Source organism: Chironomus tepperi, unplaced genomic scaffold (assembly GCF_022539635.2).
Source record: "Chironomus tepperi strain 1889 unplaced genomic scaffold, CSIRO-AGI_Ctep_v1 contig_451, whole genome shotgun sequence".
NCBI lineage: Eukaryota > Metazoa > Arthropoda > Insecta > Diptera > Chironomidae > Chironomus > Chironomus tepperi.
The window spans coordinates 722,445-741,837 of record NW_027226573.1 but is presented as its reverse complement, the minus strand read 5'-3'; the positions used below and the strand labels follow the sequence as shown (position 1 = coordinate 741,837).

Sequence of the window (19,393 nt, the reverse complement as noted above, 5' to 3'; positions counted from 1 at the left end):
ATTTTTTTAAAATCTCTCTTTTAAATTTGCCAATAAATAGAGAAAAACAAAGTATTTTTTAAAAAGAGTTTTAACTCATCCATTTGCATCATACTTTCGTGTCCCAAAAACTTTATAACCATCACAAATTCGCTTTTTTTATATCTCAATAATCAGTTTTGTTGCACATAATATAATAAGGTAATGTAAGTAATATAAGAATAATAATTATTTTTTAAAAAATATTAAAAATTGCAAATAAAATAGCAATTGGATCGTCTTTATAAAAGTCGAATAGTCGATGGAAGGGATGGAGATTTTTTGGTGGGATTTTTGGGAGTTGTTAAATTAATAGAAACGAATATTCTGAAGCTGTATTGGCAATTGTTGTGTATTCAGTATTATCTAACTTCCTCAGCATGCATCTAACAGTCTCAGCATGTATTTAACAGTCCAGAAGAGCACAATGCATAGCAAAAGCCAAAACTCCAATTTCAGGTCGACTTGACTGTCCTGAAACCAGATTACATTGAATTCTGAATTGAGGTAAAAGTCATGCTGATCTGGAGCTGGATTTTTGGCAACTACTAAGTCGTGTGCCTTTCGGGAGCACTGAGTTCTTCGTAGTACTTTCCTAGTCTTACAAACAACAATGACTTTCTAAGGTGATACATTCGTAGATATGAAAATTAATATATTGGCCCACCCTAAATTGTAGATTTACCATACATTCTTCTGGATGCCATTCGGCGTAGTAAATGACCAAAAATCTAGCTCCAGGTGATTTTGACTCTGAACTCTAACAAGAATTTCATGAAATTCATTACAGGTAGACTCGATTCTTGAATAAACCACAACATCTCAAAACAATTTCAAAATTCAAACTAAGTGAGAGGCGATAAGCGTCTGGATCTTTAATTTTCAAATTTATCATCGTGTACTTTTAGTTAAAAATTTAATGAATGATTTATTTAAGTTACCAGAGAAGTCATGTTTAGAACTCGACTTATTGACTCGAAGTCGGGTCGTTTCTTGTCGATAACCCGACTCGACTCCGAGCTCTGCCAGTTACAGGTAGATTTGACACTGGACTAAACCTGCATTTCATCTGAGCTCAGATTCGATGAAATCCGAACTCAGACCAGAGTAAAGTTAGTCTGGAGTCTGTATTTTCGGCCATTTCTACATCGTGTGGCTTTTAGTACTCTAATTAGTGATAATATAAGCAATTCTCTATAGAAAATGCATAAAGTATAGCTTCAGACCGCCGTGAGTCTGAATTGAAACCGAATTACTGAATCTGGTGTCAATACAGAACCATGACAGTGTTGCATCGTATGTTTTGCCATTTCTACAGTATGTGTCTTCTGGGAAGATATACGATTGATCAGAGCTCGGAGTCGACTTGAGTTTTGTATGGAGTCGAGTCCACTTAAGTCGATTTTTCAATACAAAATCCGAGTAGACTTCAAGCTCTTAGGCTTTGACTGGCCTGTTTCATTCCTAATAATGCCGATATCTTCATAACAATACTGTTGCTAAGTAAAATCCACAAGATTGGTCTAAATAAGCAACAATTTGTTTTCAGTCAATCTACAAACTGTCCAATACATCCAAAATTGTCATATAAATCCAAGAATCATATCCAAAAAACCTCCAAATCTCCATCGTCGAGTTATTAATTATAGATTTAAACAGGAAACAAAATAAAAATTTCATAATCAGTAATTTTTCTTTCATATTCTTATCAAAAGATCCAAATTATCATCGTCAAATGCTCATCACATCCTATCGCATGTGTTTATATCCATTCATCATCACTGAATTTTTTATTATTTATTTTCTTGTTGTTTGTTTTTTGTTTTTTTAATTGAAAAATTCTAAAATAATTCATATTTTTTTTTTCATCATATGATTATCTTATGTACTAATATTAAATTGTAATTTGTGTGTGTGTTGCAGCTTAAAAATTACAAATTGTCTCTTAAGAATTAAAAAAAATTTTCTCCTTCATTTTTTTCACATTTTTTTTTTTTTCATTAATTTCATCATCCATTGACTTCAGATGCCACTTTTTATACCTTTTTAAATTAATAGAAAAAATTGGATGAAAAAGTAGCACTTAATATGTTTTTTTTAATGTGCATTTTGCACTTCCTATTCTTCGATATCAAAATAACTGATTTTTTTTATATTTCTATTGATTAAGTTTCATTTTTTTCTGTTAATTATAATTTTTTTCATTATTTTCTTTTTTATTATTGAGATACAGTGACAAGATAGAAAAAAGTTTTTTTATTTTCTTTCCATTCTTTATTAAGTCTTGAAAAATATTAGTTTTTTGTTTGACGATTAAAATGAGAGAGAAAATCAATGGAAGAGGAAAAGATTTTTTGTTTTTAAATAAATTGTGTTATGTTAAGAACGAGGAATTTCGGATTGATTGGAAATTGTTATCAAATTAGGATTTATTGATGAATTTTTTGATTGCTCTACGTCAGGTAGAGGCCATTGGTCCTAAAAGACAATGAATTAACTAACTATAGTAATCATTATGATTGAGCTCGCTTAATTTCCTAAGCATACTCATAAGCATGATCCTTGTTTGTTCAGAAGCATGTACGTTTCAATATGCTTTGACACTGCTACAATGAGATTGAAATTTCAGAGAATCTTTTTAATATTTTTCATTCTGTTACTGAATCAAAACAGTGAAGCTAACCGCATTTTGCCTTAGCGACCACATTTTGCTGTTCGGGTTATGAACCACATATGGAGATCCTCCATTCTCATTGAAATTTTGAAACATCATGCTCTCAAGAGTTTGATCTACTTAAATATACTAGTATGCTAACTCACGAAGGCTGCTCTCAGCTTTTCTGCTTTTAAGAACACACTCTTTGTATGCTATAGATGTCTGATTCTAATGTATTCAGGTCTACTCGAGTAACTCTAGTAACTTTGAGCAATTAAACATCTTAAGGATTCATGGCACAAATTGTAATCAGTGCCACTGACTTAGATTCCAACTTCTGACTAAAATAACGATGAATTTTTCATACCCTTCATTATGTACTCTTAACAGTAACCAAAACCTATAACAATTAATTAAAAATTAGTCAAACGTTAACTGTGATTAGTTTTCAGTCTAAATCCGACATCATGCCAGAATTATTCTAGACCGGTCAGGATTTCGGATCAATTATCGATTTGTACTTCTGGAAGGAACATGGCGAAAAAAAGGCTGAAAATTCCTCACAAAACTGACTTGACTCTGGACTGAAGCCGGATTTTACATAATATGGCTTGAGGCAAGAGTAAAGTCGTTCCGGGGTTGGATTTTTGCTATTTCTACGCCGTGTGCTTTCCGGAGAAGCTATCTTTTAACAAAACAAGTCAAATTTGATAGGATTTGAAATCTCGAGGAAGCATATGCTTATAGTGAGGACCATGACTAATTTATCTACTAACTAAATTAATAACTCTTTATTTCAGTTCATGAAAGCAATTAAATATCAAATAAATTCCCAAAAAAATCCCCTAAAACAATCAATACCCTCTAATTTGATAACAATTTCCAAGCACACACCACAATAATGATGGTTAATAATTAAAAAAGGGAATAACAAATAAAATTTAATGATGTAAAAAAATTAACAAAGAGGAAAATTTTTCAATTTTTTTTTTTTTTAATTTTCACATAATGAAAAATAAAACAAGTTTTTCATATTAAAAATAATTTTCTTATTTCCAATTAATTTTCCTTTTTTCACAAACACAAAAAAAAAGGTTTTTTTTTTCTTCTGAGACGAATTTTATATCCACTTCCACACAAAAATGCCAATTTTTATCACCAGCAAAATACTGATAAGTCGCCATCATTGTTCCAATTGCGAGCTTTCAACTAAAAAAAGAATTGATTAAAAAAAAGATGTTGGATAAAAAAAATTATAAAAGATGTGTTAATTGAGGGGTTTGTTCATAAATGACGTCAAATTTTGTTGAGAATGTGGAATCTGAGCGAATTTTAATTTTGGACATGGAGTCAAATCTGCCAGTGTGATTTTAAGGATTCTGAAGCCGAGTGGTTAGACAACAGATCGAATATCTGAATAACTTTATTGTGAGTTTTGGAGATCGATTCCCTTCAGAGAATTCCATTAGAAAATCGATCCTTAAATCATTATCCAGACAAGGATTCTCCCAATGCTGAGAATATTAAAGGAAGCTAGGTTAAAAAATACCCAAATCGATTCTGGAATAATTGGATGCTCCAAACTTCAATCATCCTTCAAAATGTCTCAAACTTAATCAAATGGCCAACAAGTTTAAAGTAAATTAATGTCCAGTTAATGACTAAATCGAGCGTATTTTTGTCACTGGACTGGGTGTTTGGATAAGTCTGCAACCTTTTAAATTTAAAAAAGCTTTGAACCTTTCTGTATATCCGAACAGTCAAGGAGCATGCTCATGGTTATGGTCATGGTTATGGTCATTGTCTCTTAAATAAATTGGAATATATGAATTTAAGGATCCTTCTGCTTCCGAAAAAACACAAAGTAGGAAGAGATGCTTCCAAATAGAAAACGATAGAGTCAGCTTTAGACATCATCTGAGGAGACCACGGATCACAATTGATCTGTACGGCCCGCGAAGTAAGTAAAGTAAGATGCTTCCATGATATTGATTGATATGTGATATTTGAGTTCGGGAGTCCAGAAATCAAAAGTTCAAAAACAAATTTCTCTTTAGTCTTAACTGTGCTGACATATCCTTATATATTAAGCAGTTTAAGAGAGCATTAGATTGGTATTAGACGTCATTAATGAACAACCACAAGGAGGATATTTTTTCATCAATTTTTAATTATATTATGGACATTTAAAAAAAACAAGACAGGAATATGAGATTGAGTAAAAAGATGGTGTTAGAATGAGGGGACCAAAAAAAAAGTAGTTATTGCAGTCTTTATTCCATGTTGTTGCCATGTAAATTATATTATCGATAATATTATTATGTCATGAGAAAGATAAAAAGTTTTTTATTTTTTTTATATCATTTTTTTCAATGATTCTTTTTGGGTTACACGCCGGGACTTGATATCATACGATTACTCACTTGCATCTTATCAAAATCTAAGCAAGGACGACGTTGCAGCCTTTGCAATTGATGATTACGTGGAGTACGATTACGACGTGGTGAGATGGCAAAAACTTTTGTTGGTGGACTTATTGAACGTAAATCTAATGATGATGATGATGGTGTGGACGATGAGCCACTTGTTAATGGACTATCACACGATATTCGAATGTTTTCTATACCTCGTCCAGCTTCAACCAAAATTAGTGGAGTTGTCGAACGACTAAAATGGTTGAATGTTCTAAAAAATAAGAGGAATTTTTGTTAATTTTTGGATTTTTTAGATGGATGTTCGAGATTGTTGGCTTAGTCAGTTAATGTGAGGTCTACAAATCAATTGGGATTGTGGATGGGGTGTAGGGTGGGATGGGTGTGCATATATCGGAGGTTGGGACTAAAATCCAACTTAATTCTCCCAATAATCATCGAAAAAGGGTGTGAAACTAATCAAAATGGCCAAAAATCACCAAAACAGGAACAAATGTGTATTTGGTCAGTTCCTTATCCTTGTATTGACCCTAAATGACCTATCTTCGTCTCTGTATACTCTGTCCCAGTGTTCCTGTAGCCTAGCTAAGCATTAGACCCATTTCTGAACCTGATACTACCCTTAGACTACCCAAGACATGATCAGATAGTTTCAGCACCCTAACTAATCTCCCTCAACCTCCCTCAACCTCCCTCAACCTCCCTCACCCTCCCTCACCCTCCCTCACCCTCCCTCACCCTCCCTCACCCTCCCTCACCCTCCCTCACCCTCCCTCACCCTCCCTCACCCTCCCTCACCCTTTCACACCCTCCCTCACCCTTCCACCTCTCATAACATCCAACAATATTCCCTCAATCCCCCAAATTGCACACCATACTTACTTAAAATTAGGGGTTATGGAACGTTGCTGTTGTTCTTGTACTGATGGTGACTGTTGTGGACTATATCTATTCAAGTGCTGATTATTAAACAATAAATGGCCTCTATGTGGCTTCAAAGCTTCCAATGGAGGCGTTGTTCGAAAATTGACTGGCGCTAACATGTTATGATGATATGCTTGCGACTCTAAAAATTGTCTCACCTAAAATAAAAAATGCATAAAAGTATTAATAAGCATTAGCTACTATGTATGATGATTTAATTATAGAATTGAGAGAATTATTTAATTGAGTGTTAATCAGAGTTGTTGGCATGCTGATAAGTGAGTTCTGTGTTAACTGGATTTATTTAGATCGCATAGTGATGAAGTCAGGATTGTGACTTGATTTTAATATTGTTTGAAATAAATGCATTCAAACATGATGTAAAATAGAGTTGGAAATATTCTGAAAAATCTTTGGAAACCAAGGGTGATTCTAGGGTATCTTGGGTGTATCCAGGGTGTACCTGGGCTGTAATTAGGGTGTATTCGACTATGAGCAAGTTCCAGGAAAGCACAAGACGTAGGAATTGCCGAAAATCCGGCTTCAGATCGACTTGACTCTAGTTTGAGCTCAGATTCCATCGAACCTAGCCTAAAGTCACACTCAAACTACCCTAAAGTCACATTATCACCCATTCCCACGCCATGTGCCTATCCGAGGTTAATGACTAGTTCTAACTCATTTTTATCAACTCTAGAATTAGATAAAATTTCCTGTTTACATTAGCTCAACCAATCCTAATACAGCACAAAAAAAAACTCATTTTTTATTTTAGATTACGCAGGTCAGTTTTATACATTTTATGTATTCAAGCGAATTTTGTGATTGTCTAAACAAGTTTAATCTTGTTCTTCGCTTAATGGAAAAATTGTTTACAAAATATTATGAAATTTTTGCAAAGATTGCGAATTTGATTGTTTAATGGATTGAGGACGATTTAAAGGGTAAATATGAAGGAGTCACGAAGTGGTCGAGGATTGGTCTGGGATCGATTAAAATTGAGGAATAAATTTGAATTCAGAGCTGAGAATTGAACGTTTTTCGAATAAAATTGAAATCGATTCGACCAGGAACCTGAGAAAACCGCGAACTGTTCTTCTTGGATTTCTGGTCGAATTAGACAACCCTATGTCTAGTAATGTCAAGAGGAAGACCGAGAATGTCCTGGATTGGTTGTGTGGACGCTAGAATTCTCAATATCCCTAATTGGCAGAAGTTATTGAAAGATAGAGCTGTCTACAAACGTTCTTTAAACGCGGCAATGGGCCCCTGTGCGCCCCAGCCTTAGAAGTAAGTAGTGAGAATGTCTAGTAATAAGCTTGACATTCGTGAAACTTGACGATCATCGCAGTCTGGATTCTCCTCGAAATGAGTAGACAGGATAGTCATCAACTTCCACTTCGCTCAGTCTCCTCTTATCGAGTGACATTGAATTAAACATTTCATGACAAATTAGCTTGACTAAGTCAATTTGTTAGTCAGATTCTTATCAAATTATGATCTAATTCCGAGTAGCACAAATCAGTTAATCGATCAAAAACCCCAGAACGGCAAAACTTAGGAAAAACTCTAACTTAATGTCGGATATGGTTAGAATTTGATGATTCTGGGTTTGTGTCGGATACGGTTTGAAACTGCAGCTAAGCCAGAGTCACCCTATCCTATGATTCCATAATTTTTCATCAGACCAACATGACTCTGGCTTGGTGCCGATGAGATTTGAATCTGGTATCAAGACAGAGTCACGCCAGTCTAGAATTTCTTCATTTTTCAACAGATTAGGGTGACTCTAGCTTTGTACCGGATTCAAACCTTATCAAGCTCCAATTTAGAGTCACGACGGCCTTGTCCTGGATTCTGGACCGATTAACCTACTTATGCTATTTGGGATCATTAATTTGATGCAAGCCTTGTCACATTTTACACTCTAATCAAAAAAGAGAATCATGCCCTTGAACAGTCCCAGACGAAACACAGACAACAACTTAAATTATCACAAAAACAAAAATAAAGCACAAACTTACCTCATCATCCGAATTGTGAGCTAATGATCGTTTTCGTTTTTCTAAAAATGTTGAACTGCTACAGCGTTTCGGTGAAAATTCATCATCATTATTATGAATTTTAAGTTTTTGCTTCTGGTCCACATTCTCATTTGACATTTCAGTTAGATTATCTAACGGCTTTGTCATTATCACTTCCAATTCTTCTTCTGAACTATGTTGATCATATAATAAATTTGATTGTGGACTCAAAAATGCCGGCGATTCTGAGCACTCTTCAGGCGACGTTGTATCATGACGTGAGCTCATGCCTAGATGAAATTGAAATGAAAATGAACAGAAATTGTAAAAATGGAATCAGCTGTTTGTTGATTTTTAATATATTTTTTACTACTTCTTCTTCTTCTTGTTCTTCTTTTTTTTTGTAACCCGATAGTAGAAATGGAAAATGAAACTTATTTTTTTTTTTTTTGGTAAACAACGAGAGTCTTTCTTTATGACTAGGTCGGTTGTATGCATGCAATCAAATGTACACACAAGTGATAAGAGAGTAAAAAAGTTGTAGAAATGGATGGTGTCAGATAATGTGGAATATTCACACCGTTTTACTGAGTTTGTACATGCTCGTATGTATTTGTGATTGACTCAATTTCAGTCTAAACTTGCTAAAAAATACTTTGTTGACTCATTTGGGTCAAGTCAATTAAATTTGGTTCAATTTAACTCAAATTTCATTTAATTCGACTCATAATTGGTTCATTCTAAATCAAAATTGTCCAACACACCATTTTCAATCCAACTGTATTCACAATTGTCTCGTTTACTCAAATTTAGCTCAGTTTGATTCATAATTCCAATTTCTACCTTTCTTATAAACTTAAATTTGTATTAATTTTACTCAAATGTGTCTTATTATTTAAAATTTTGAATTCATTCTGACTCAAAGCTGGCTTAATTACTAAAATTAAGTTCAATTTCATTAAAGTTTTGTTTCATTTATCCAAATTTTCATGCAAGTAAAAATTTGAATAAATTTGACTTCAAACTGTCTCTTGGACTACAAGTTAGTTCCTTTCCTAATCTAAACTACCTTGATAACCTAGATTAGTCTCAATTCTACTCAATATTGTCTTACTAATCCAAATTTAATTATGTTTCTGTTTCAATATTGTCTAATTGACTCAAATTTGGTTCAGTTTGACTTCTTGTTGCCTTTTTGAGTTAAACTTCAGTCGAATTTGCTCAATTTCAGTAACTCGAATTTCATTGAGTCAGTGTGACTCAAATTTCGTTCTATATTGACTCAAAACTGTCTCGAATGAATCAAATTTAGCACTGTAAAACTCAAAGTTAATATATTAACTCACATTCGATCTAAATTGACGATAAACTGTCTTATTGAAATCAAACTTGGTTCTTTCCAACTCTAAACTGTCTGATTACTCGAACAACACAACATGTCCGCTATGACACTGTTACGTTGTCGTATTAACGTTAAGATGCGAAGTGACCTTGATGGTATCGCGAGAACTGATTTTGACAGCGAAAAATGCGGTTTGATGCAAGTTTGACGCATATGCGCTGCTCGAGTTAACTAAAATTTGATACAATTTGACTTCAAACTGAAGCTTCATATCTCTCATATCACTCAATCTAATCAAAAACTCATCATTCATGCCAAATTCATGTTTGAACAAGATCACGGTTCGACTATAGAAAAAAATATTTTTTTTCCTACAATCTTTTTCTTCTTCTTTTGATTCGGCGAGTAGTAATATATACACAAAATTAAAAGAAACGACAAGCTGACTCGGAACATGAATTTTATTATTATTATTCTTATTATAGGAATAAAAAAAAAAAAAAAACGGGTCGCATTTCTTACGTTATCAGTAAATATTTGCTATTCTCAAACAACTCAAAATAACGACTTTTGTGTGTGCATGACGTTACACTCGCTATATGTCGAACAGGCACAATATTAAAAGAGACATTATGATTTTTATTTATAATCCATTAGAGACAAATTTAGAACATTCTTTTTTTTATGTGTGTATGGACAATATGTTATTTCCATTCAGAATGCCCTTTTTTTGTGTCTTTGCCTTCAAACAAAACAATATTGTCAGTCAAATGAAAGAATGAACAACAGAAGGGAATCATTAAATGGAGCAATCACTATGAAAATGGCAGAAACTCTTTATTACAAAATAGCTTCTTACTCATTCATGTCTAACTCTTTTTAAATACACACAGAATATGTATGGTTCATCAAGCGCAACAATGACTTCATTAATGGACATTTCGTGTCATCTGTAACGATTCTTGGTATGAGGTCGCTATTGTTGGAGTTAAATTGAGGGTAATTAGGGGAGATATTTTGTCTTGTTGTCTTATGTTTGATTTGATTGAGACATAATGATTGGCAATTTAAGTCAAATCGGGCCTTCAAACTTACTTTTGAAGGAATATACAAAAATGTTGGGATTTTGACAATCAGTGGACAAGTGAAAATGGGCAATCGACACCATACACCCCCATCTGAATACGCCTCAATACACTAGGGCTCCTCTAATTGATGTTTTATCTGCTTCAGGACCGTTCCCTTAAACAATAGATTGATCAGAATGTCCATTGTTTGAATCCGAATTCAACCCCCTCCCGTTCATTTCCTGAATGTAATTAGTGAACGGCTCCTTTAAAAATTATTAGTCATGAACATCCAGAACTACAAATAGCTCAATTTTCTCAATTACCAAAGCATCAAACACTAGTAACTAATGCCTGTGGCTATTAGAAACGCTTTAGACCAGTGGTGGGTAATTCTCTACCAGAATTGAAAAACAGGCACCTGTGACAGACAAAAACCGTACAAATTCTTGACAATTTGTATAGTTTTTTTCGCGGTACTACTAGGTGGTTAGTCATGACAAAAATCGCACACAACATACAGTTCATGCTTTTTCCATAAATTTGATACGGCTTATTAGAAATTGCACGCGACACAAAGGTTGCTCACCAGTGCTTTTGATAGCTGGACCTGCTTACACATCCCCTAAAAGGCATTAAGGTACAGAAATACCACTACGATACCTAAAAGCTGTCTTTTTGTCTGTTATAGACTATTATTAGAACCAGTTTCATGAGTTGCTGCATCTCAGAATAAGAAATCCTATCAAACAAGCTTGTCATGACCAAACACGTCCACCATCCCTACAACTCATCATAAAATGCGCTCTAATACCACCCTCTTATTTCCCACATATCACCAAACTTTAACTCACATACTTAAAATCTATTATATATATTTTTGGGCAATGTCAAACGATATTTCCCATTCAATGAATGAGTGATAACAAACGAATGTCCATCCATTAATTAAATTGAATAGGAAGAAAAGAAGTAAAAAAAATATCAGAATACACAACGAATTAATTAATGATATCTGTAGTAGCTATTGTTCATCGCAATCCATTATACATGTTGTATTTTTTTTTTTCAAAGCAATCATAATATGCCGGCTTATGTTCATGTGTATATCATGAGTTATTCATTTATAGTACACAATATATATATAATGTGATTCATGCATTTCTTACACAAATATATTTTTACACATTTGGAGCAGAAATGAGTTATGTGATGTGTGTATTTTGTTGTGGATATTGGAAATGCTAAGGGGGTTGTGGCTGAGGTGAAAGGGGTTTTTGAAGATTCTAACCTCAAAATTGAGATTTAAATTACCTCAGAATTGTTTTTATTTGGAGTCTAAAATAAATTATTTAACCTCAAAATTTCTTGTTTAATTTGTAACACAAAATGACTTTTAACCAATATTTATGTCAAAACTCTAACCTCTAAAAATCAAAAATTTGGATTCTTAACTCAAAAAATCAAAATAAATGATTGGTATTTCAAAATTTTAATTCTAACCTCAAAAGATTCAAAATTGGAATTCTAACCTCAAAAAATCCAAAACCTGTGTTCACATCACAAAATTCAAAATTTTAGTTTCAACCTCAAAATTGATAAAATTTGAATTTTAACCTCAAATTTTCTTAAAATTCTAACCTCAAAAAAAAATCTAAAATCTCAATTGTAACCTCAAATTACCTCGCGTCTAGCTTGGAGCCGAGCCCTCTTCGAGTTCTAAGAAATTATAACCTCAAAAACACAAAATCTCAACTCTAACCTCAAAACACCCAAAATCATAAGTCTAAATTCAAATTATCTAAAATCTAGTTTGGAGTTGATTCGTTTTCGAGTTTTGGAAAATTCTAACCTCAAAAAATTAAAAATCTCAATTCTAACCTCAAAACACCTAAAACAATAATTCTAACCTCAAATTATATAAAATCTAGTTTGGAGTCGATTCGTCTTCGAGATTTGGGAAATTCTAACCTCAAAAAATCAAAAACCTCAATTCTAACCTCAAAAAATCTAAAATCTCAATTCTAACCTCAAAATCTCATCCCCAAGTTCCTAACCCCCTCCTCACAAATATCGATGAGACAAAAATAAAACAGTAATTATCGGTAAAAGCTTCATTGTTTTCAAATGTGACAAAACGATATTATCATAATGAAATGAAGATTGAATGTATGTACGTAAAGATAATTATTCGTACTCGAAAAAAAAATCCAAATTCATTTTACGTGCTTCTCTCAACAAAAAAAAAGAAGAAAAAAAGCTTGAAAATGCAAAATGCTATGCGCGTACCCGACCATATATCATTTGTTGTTCTTCATCACTATTTCAAACAAATAAATTATCATTGTGTGTGTACACACTGTTGCCAAACTATCAATAAATAATTCCATTTTTAAGTGTATGGAAAAATTACTCTCGATGGAGAAATTTACGCATGACACGCATCAAAAAGGCTCGACAAAACTTTGAAGGACATTTTTTTCAAGTTTCACTTGACCAATCATTATGACCAGTATTATGGAAAAATATTATTCCTTTTTTTTTGTGTGCCCTACTCTCTTTTATTTTCTTTTCAACACTGACCGACCAAAAAAAAAACCCTTTCATTTCCTTTCCATTCAGCGTGAAAAAATGTTACGAGTATGAAAAGTTGGGGAAAACTTTGTGTGATCTTTGGTTGTATTAAGCGAATATTTTTCAAATTTTTATGAAATTAAGAGGTGAAATGGCATCAGGAGCCTAAATGGTAGAGCGTTGGCGTTACGTGCCAAAGGTCCTAGGTTCAATCCCATTTCACCGTTCTAGTTATGAAGCTCGGTTCGTGTGTTGGGTGGAGTTTTGAGGTCTTTGGCACATAATGTGTCAGCACTGCTAGATATGCAAGGATATACTAGTATTTAGATGACTTTCGTTACGAAATCTTGCGCACACGAATTATAACTAGGTACATTGCAGTGTCCATCAGGTATTATGACGTACTCGTGTCTTTGAAATGTGGATAGCTTGCAAGGGGTTCAGATCTCAATTTGAACTGTAGGTCTAAAGGATGTGGTACAAGAGATTGTTAATCGCAGGGCCTCCAGGTCTATTTCAGCAGACAATGGAGCATTGAAGGACGTGACCAATCGAATCCAGAAATCAAGATTGGTTTTTGACTAGGCTTACTAACGTCTGGAAATCCGCCAGCATAACAAAACATTTAAAGACAAAAATTCTTAATGCGTGCGTCAAGTCAATCTCGAATGGACAAAAATTCGTTAGAACTGATTAGAACTAGTCATTAACTGGACTTGACTTCAATTAGTTATAACTTATTTTTGTCCACTGGTTGTAAGACATGGTTTATTGCCAATGAGTTCAGTCGTAAATTACAGGTTTACATTAATAGCTGCTCTAGATGAGTTCTTAGAATCTGGTGGACTGGGAATTTCGAAGATTGACCTTCATACAAGTTCTCCAATTAGCTGGCAAACAAGACATCAATAAGTAGATTCAAGAGAAGAAGTACAAATAGAGGATTAGTATAATTTAGGTGACAAATTCTGCGACAGAGCCAGATAAAGGGCCGTTTGTTGTAACCTAAGTTCCATATAAGTAGGAGCGTGATTACAGTAAAAAAGTAAGCAACTGTAATTGTTTTTCACCGGTAAACCATTGTCGGAAGAGCGACACAGGACGTATAATTTATGTAATGTACTTCGCTGGGGCCAGTCCTGGGCTTGAGCACGGACATTCAAAAGAAAAATTATCATAAATTATCCAAAATTTCCTAAATTGGTTTTGAGTTCTCGACTTCTTGAAAAATCGGGACATTTTGTGACTTTGTCGAAACACAATAGCAAGAGTGAACATTACAACAGCGTCTTGGCTGCTGACGTTGATTCGGGTTCCACTTAATATCTGTTATTATAATATATCCATTTCTTAGTGGTTGCTTTAATCAGATGGTGTTGCTCTCGGAATCAGAACTTGACAAGCAGTTGCTAGCGATTGAGCCAGTTTCAAAAGCAAAAAAGGGAGGTCATGGGATTCAATTGATCTGTACGGCTAGCAAAGTAAGTAAGTAAGCAGTGCTTTATTTATAAAATTCCCAGCCATCCAGTCAAAAAGGCATCAAATCCATCCAGAAATTATTATTCCAAAATATTTGCTCTAATTTGTTCCCTCTCGTTGGAAGTGATAATAAAATCACGTAATTGAAGTGTAAACATAAACCTATTTCGTTCAATTAAGTGGAAATAATTTTCCATCATTTTTTTCATTTTCATTTTCCTCTCTTCTCGTCCCAAACGCTTGTCAACTCATTAAAGCAGTGAGACGAAAATAGATGTTGTACGGCTAAATAGGAGTGAATGAGGAGACATAAAAAAAAAATTAATTTTCAAACATTTTGTTTCATTAAAAATTTGACAACAATGTTGATTTTTTATGAGGAAAGTTATTTATTTAAATAAAAATATTCATGTACTTTATAGCTGTTCTCTCTATCATCACATTCATTTAAATTTGTATATTTTTGTTTCGCTCTGCTTTTTCTCTTCATTTATTATTATTATATGAGAAAAATGAAAATGTTTCTACTCGATGAGAAAATCTAATAGACGAGAAGTCGCCTCACATATCATAAAAATAAAAATTAAAATGCGTTAAAAATGAAACAATCTACAAATGAATATAGCGCGATAGTAAAAAAACATTCAGGCTTGACGTAATTTAGAGAAGAAATTTTTTTTTGTTTTGGACGTTCACTTTGTTCTTTTAGAGTAGAGGGAATATTTTGTGAGTGCTTTATTAAGTGATGGCAGGGATTTGAGAGGTTTTGAAGTATGATTTTAGTAGTCAAGGCAGATTTTGTTGATAATTTAATATTTTGTGTCATTTACATGCTAATTGACTATACTGAATAGCACAATTCGGTTAATCGATCCTAATTCCTCCAAACAGGCAAAGCAGCATCATTTTATGGTACAGAAATACCACTAGTACCTTAGTGCCTTTAAACCTCGGTTGCCTTTAGACTACATTTGATTTTAGGCTATCTTTGCTTTTAGGCTACCTTTGCCTGTTAGAGTCCGATACCAAGACGTTGTATGATATTGGATTTAAAACGAGATCAAAAACAAGTCGTGGTCATCCCCGCCTGAGACCGGATTTTTAGCGGTTTACCGGTAGGTGATATGTAGAATTATTAAGGATTAAGAAACGTATCAGGGGAGATGTTTTAAAAATAATCAGAGATCGAAGTCACTTAATTAAGCGGCTAAAAATTGGATTAGCTTAGAAGTTTTTTAGCCTGCTAAAAAATCAGCTTATCTAAGCCGTTTTTAAAGCCAGCTAAACTTTTTCGCTTATCTTGGTCGAGTTTTAGTCGCCGCCGACTAGAAAATCAACGGCTTCGAATAATATGACCATGATTAGTATAAATACAGACACTTGGTCACTTAAGAGATAAATACACTCAAGAACTCAAATGAAGTTGTATCTAAACCTTTTCTATGCCACAGAACCACTTATATTAGCTTGATGCCATTTTTAAACCAGTTTTGAGTGTCACCAAGCTTAATAACACCAGCGTAAGTCTTAATTGCCCTGAATAAATTGGAAATTTGATATCAAAAAGCTCCAAAATGGCTCAGTGCTGAATTATTTGCCTGTTTGGCACAATATCCCTTGTGGAAGTAGGAATGTACTTAACCAACTGTTCTAACCGCTGTGAATTTTATTATCTGAAATTTGAAAGTTCAAAAGGGGTAGGATGCTGACTTCCAATTCAAATGATCTAAAGAAATGATCGAAGTCGCTTAAGTCAGCAGTAAAAATCAGGTTACAAAGCTAAGCTAATCCAATTTGATTGCTGGCTAAAAAATCGCATCGTAAGTCGACCTGTTAATCAGCATCGACTTGAAAATAAGCGATTTCAATGTCTTCTCTAAACAGGAACTTAGAGACTCTCCATTAATTATTAGCAGGGATGATAAGTGGCTCACATCCACTGCGAAGTCAATAATAGCCCCTCATCATCCCTGCTATTAATTAATAATATCAAAAAAATATTCTCGTATTACGTAAATTAAATACTTTTACTATATACTCATATTGTTTAACTTTTATTTATTGTATTGTACAAATTTAATCAATTCAGGTTATCAGCAATACGTATTAAATTAATGAAAAAAACAAACGTGCCTTATACTATATTATCTTTATTCTTATCGCAACTTGATAATTGTTTGCAAAAAAAAAAAAAAGAATAACAAAGAGCGACAAATTCCCAAAATGCTGTTAAAGCAAACTTAATGGATAAGACATTAGGACATACGTATGAGGCACAAAAAAAAAGTTGTTATCTTATCCATTCAATTTATTCTTTGTTCATGAAAATGGGAAGAAGGAAAAGAAGACCGTACGACAAACACACATTTTAGCTCATTTATTCCATTATATTTTTTTATTATTATTATTATGAAGTAACATCTGAATCAATATGAAGCGTCGAGCTCATCATATTGTATTAAGTTGCCGAAACTTTAGAATGCTTAATAAAAACTAATTTTTGTGTCAATCATGAATTTGGAAGGCACATGGAGAAGAAATGGTCGAAAATTTGGCATCAGGCATACTCGCACCAGAACTACAGGTTTGACTCTTGTCTGAGATCGGATTTCATAGAAGCTGACTTGGGGTCATGGTCAAGCTTTATCATAACAGGCAAAGAGCATGGTTTTATGGTGTAGATAGACCAGCTCAGCACCTAGTGTTAGTCACGCCGCTCTGGAACCAACTACCAGCTTTAACTATGTCATTCTTCAAGGGTTTGCCAAAATTAGATGCGCAGGCCTGCATAGATGCAAAATACTGTAGACCGACGCATCTGCATGCGCATCCAGATCAATAGAAAATGTAGGACTGCTGCAGGTCTACGTAAGTCTGCAGTTTTTCAACAATTCCTTCATTTTTCGAATTTACACGCACACAATTCCATTTCTAACTACAAAACCTCTCTACATCCTCCTAATTACCAAACATCTTAACTGAACTAAGCTTTCCCAGAATCCCAACCATCCGTTTTTCTCAATCAATGATCTCAGTTTTGTTAGACAAGCCAGTCTAATACTGTTACTGAATGTGAATAATTAATTGTTCCGCTTTACTAAGCCTTACAAAAAATAAAGGCTTTTAGCTCTTCTTGTTGACAAAATGTAAGCTTCTTTTAGGATTTTCTTGGAAAATGCGAAAGTTCGTGCTTAGTTTTGCTCTAATTTGTTACTTAATGAAGTCATTTATAACTAACGTCTGGTGATGAATGGGATTGTTGGATAATGGGACAGTTTTCTTGAGTGGACAGTCGAACTATGAGGTTAAGTCAATAATTGGAGGCTTGGGAATCTAAAACGGAGGAAATTCAGAATTGGATTTTGCTTAAATCACTACAAAAGACCCCCATCACCCCCTAAATTCCGAACAACCCCTAAATACTTTCTAAATATTTACACAGCTCTTTTAAATCACAAGAAATATGATACAAAGTTCATAGTCGATCCATCAACTTTTTGTAAATAATTAAATATCATTTTAACCTTGACCCAGTTTTCATGAAAATTTTCCATTGAGTTCTATGAATAGACGTTATCAGATTTGAGGTAAAATTTTGTATGAAAATGGCATCAAATTTCAAAAAATATTTCAAAGACAAATTTAATCGTGATAAGGTGGAATTGATTTGATAGAGTTGAGATTATCAGTTATATTTTAAATGACAGTCAAGGTTGGAATTTGCCTGTCAAGGTTAGTTTATAGAGTTATAATTACTTAAATCGAGTTATTTCCTGATTATTTAATTAAAAATATTAAAATTGTCCTTGTAATTGGTAATCTGATAGTGATAGTCAGTAATTAAGTCAGTTTCAGGTGTAACCTAGGGCAAGTCATGTGATCAGGGCGTATTCAGGATGGAGATTTGAGTGTCAAGTCTCTTCTCCCTAAATATTTGCACAGCTTTTTGAAGAAAATCTTCAAACCGGCCTTTAATTTCAATTTTTGAGTTTGAAACCTGCATCCACTCATCTGACTGTCATTCTGTCATGGATCACATGCCCTTCTGACAATAATCCTGCCATTGATTACATCCTCTTCAAACTGTGTCATTGCTCCTGTCAATTCTGGAGTTCCTGTCATAACATCCTCTTCTGACTTTGTTCCTATCAAGCGTCACATCTCCTTCTGAATTGTGATCCTGCCATGGATGTCAAATCCCCCTTCTGACTGTGTAACCTGCATGGGTCACATCCCTTGTGATTATGCCCCTGCCATGGGTCACACATTCCTTTTGACTGTGTCTCCTGATATGGGTTACACCCCTTCTGACTGTGCCCTACCATGGAAAATCTCCTTCTGACTATGCCCCTTACGACATGACGTCATACTTTTCTGACTGTGCCCCTGTCATGGATCACACCCTTCTGACTGGCCCTGCTCATGGATCACACCCTTCTGACTACCATGATGGATCACAATTCTGAATACTACCTGCGAAATAAGCAAGTAAGTAACAAATTATAATTGATTTACCAAAAAATCCTGCTAACTTCCCCCAAAACTTCACCCTGCCACTGGAAACTTTAAGAAAAAATTACAAAAAATATTCAACTTAATTTAGAATTACTGATTCAATATTATTTCAACAAATTAATTCCCCGAACTAAGAAGTAAATTTTTTTATTAAATTTCATTTAAATTAGTATCTCAAATATTCTTAAATAAATATTTTCCATCAAAAAATTTTACCCAAAAATTTCAAAATTTCTCAGAAATGATAGAAATCACAGCCTACAAGCTATTCATTATTAGAAAAAAAAATTTGTGACTTTTTGTATAATCAAGAAATTCATTCTTAATGAAAAATTATTCTTGGAAGACTTATTAAATAAAAA

General features: G+C 33.7%; 1 protein-coding gene across 2 annotated transcripts in view; it reads right to left on the bottom strand.

Moving 5' to 3' along the window:
• Positions 1-3,010: 3,010 nt before the first annotated feature.
• The window catches only part of Reph (Regulator of eph expression), a 56,701-nt gene continuing 40,318 nt past the window's right edge, over positions 3,011-19,393 (bottom strand). For both annotated transcript variants that reach the window (XM_070650990.1, XM_070650988.1), the window contains exons 3-6: positions 8,055-8,344; positions 5,989-6,188; positions 5,098-5,359; positions 3,011-3,883 (exon numbers count right to left, since the gene is read on the bottom strand). In XM_070650990.1, coding sequence (XP_070507091.1) covers positions 3,830-3,883; positions 5,098-5,359; positions 5,989-6,188; positions 8,055-8,344 — 806 coding nt within the window. In that variant the 3' untranslated portion in view covers positions 3,011-3,829. The remainder of the gene's footprint in view (positions 3,884-5,097; positions 5,360-5,988; positions 6,189-8,054; positions 8,345-19,393) is intronic.